Genomic DNA, 1,309 nt, shown 5'->3' with positions numbered 1-1,309 from the left:
ACCAAAGCAAGATAAGGTGCCATCAGACAACTTATCAGCTAGCTGACTCTAAGGCCTGGGTCTCAAGACTGGGCTTATTTAGAATTAGCAATGAGCACCACCTGCTTTTTAAAGTTTAAAAACAGTTTGAAACATAAAGTAATCTGCTTCAGTTTCTATATTCTTATCAAATAGCTCAGTAGTTTTCTTTACAATATTCATGATTTCCGCTTCACCAAAAAGGAATCTTTTTTGTATAAGGACAATACTTTAATACAGTACCTTTAAACAACTGCANGTTGAGGACATTAGTATCAAGTGTTACCTGACTCATATGGAATGGGAAACAGAAGAGGATGAGGTCCAGCGTGCTTCTCTGTACAAGTACACTCGAGTCCTGCACTGAAGTGCTTACTGCTTCTACCTGAAATAAGAAAGCCTTTAGCATCCTGGGAAATGTTGCCCTGGTATTTTCATCTAAGACAGAGACAATATACCTGTGCTAATCTCAGAGCTCTACAACATACAAATGTTAATGCCAGTGTCAATGACTTCTTACCCTGTGCCTCTCTTCATGCCGACACAGCATGTTTGTGCAAATGCTGTGTGGCAGCTTTACTCACACTTGCACCAAGTGGGATACAAGTCAAGTGCCTGTTGACTGATGAAAGAACAACCACACTGTGGCATTATCATATCAACAAGAGAATATGAAGCAACATAAAGCAACAAACCAATGACACCACACACAGAAGCATGGACTAATCTCAAGTGGGTCATAAACTGTGAATAAACCACACTCATGGTATATTCAACACACATTAACAGTCTGGATGGAATGAAACTAAAATCAGAAAACAGACCAACATTTTCAAGGATGTGAACACAGGACAGGAACNACCACAGGGGTCTAGTGATTTGGNGGTAATATAATTTTTTGAGTCTTTTTTATAGTNGTGGTTAGGAAACTGATCGAAAATTGGTACAATCACTCTGGAAATCAATCTGGTGCTTCTTCAGAAAATGGGAAATAGTTCTACCTGAAGACCCAGCTATATCTCTCTTGGGCATATACCCAAAAGATGCTCCACCATACCACAAGGAAACACGCTCTACTATGTTCATAGCAACTTTATTTGTAATAGCCAGAATCTAGAAGCAACCTAGATGTCCCTCAATTGAAGAATGGATACAGAAATGAGGTTCATTTACAAAATGGAATACTATTCAGCTATTAAAAATGAGGACATCATAAACTTTGCAGGCAAACAGATAGGACTAGAAATATCATCCTGAGTGAGGTAACCCAGACCCAAAAGGACGTGCATGG

General features: G+C 39.2%; 1 protein-coding gene across 1 annotated transcript in view; it reads right to left on the bottom strand.

The window, feature by feature from the left end:
• Dop1a (DOP1 leucine zipper like protein A) overlaps window positions 1-1,309 on the bottom strand; it is a 72,207-nt gene that overhangs the window by 57,084 nt on the left and 13,814 nt on the right. The window contains exons 6-7 of the mRNA XM_021171895.2: window positions 249-403; window positions 134-146 (exon numbers count right to left, since the gene is read on the bottom strand). Of these exons, the coding sequence (XP_021027554.1) occupies window positions 134-146; window positions 249-403 (168 nt within the window). The remainder of the gene's footprint in view (window positions 1-133; window positions 147-248; window positions 404-1,309) is intronic.

This window comes from Mus caroli, chromosome 9, assembly GCF_900094665.2.
Source record: "Mus caroli chromosome 9, CAROLI_EIJ_v1.1, whole genome shotgun sequence".
Taxonomy (NCBI): Eukaryota; Metazoa; Chordata; class Mammalia; order Rodentia; family Muridae; genus Mus; species Mus caroli.
The sequence above is the reverse complement of the archived record's forward strand: the minus strand, read 5'-3'. Positions and strand labels throughout refer to the sequence as shown.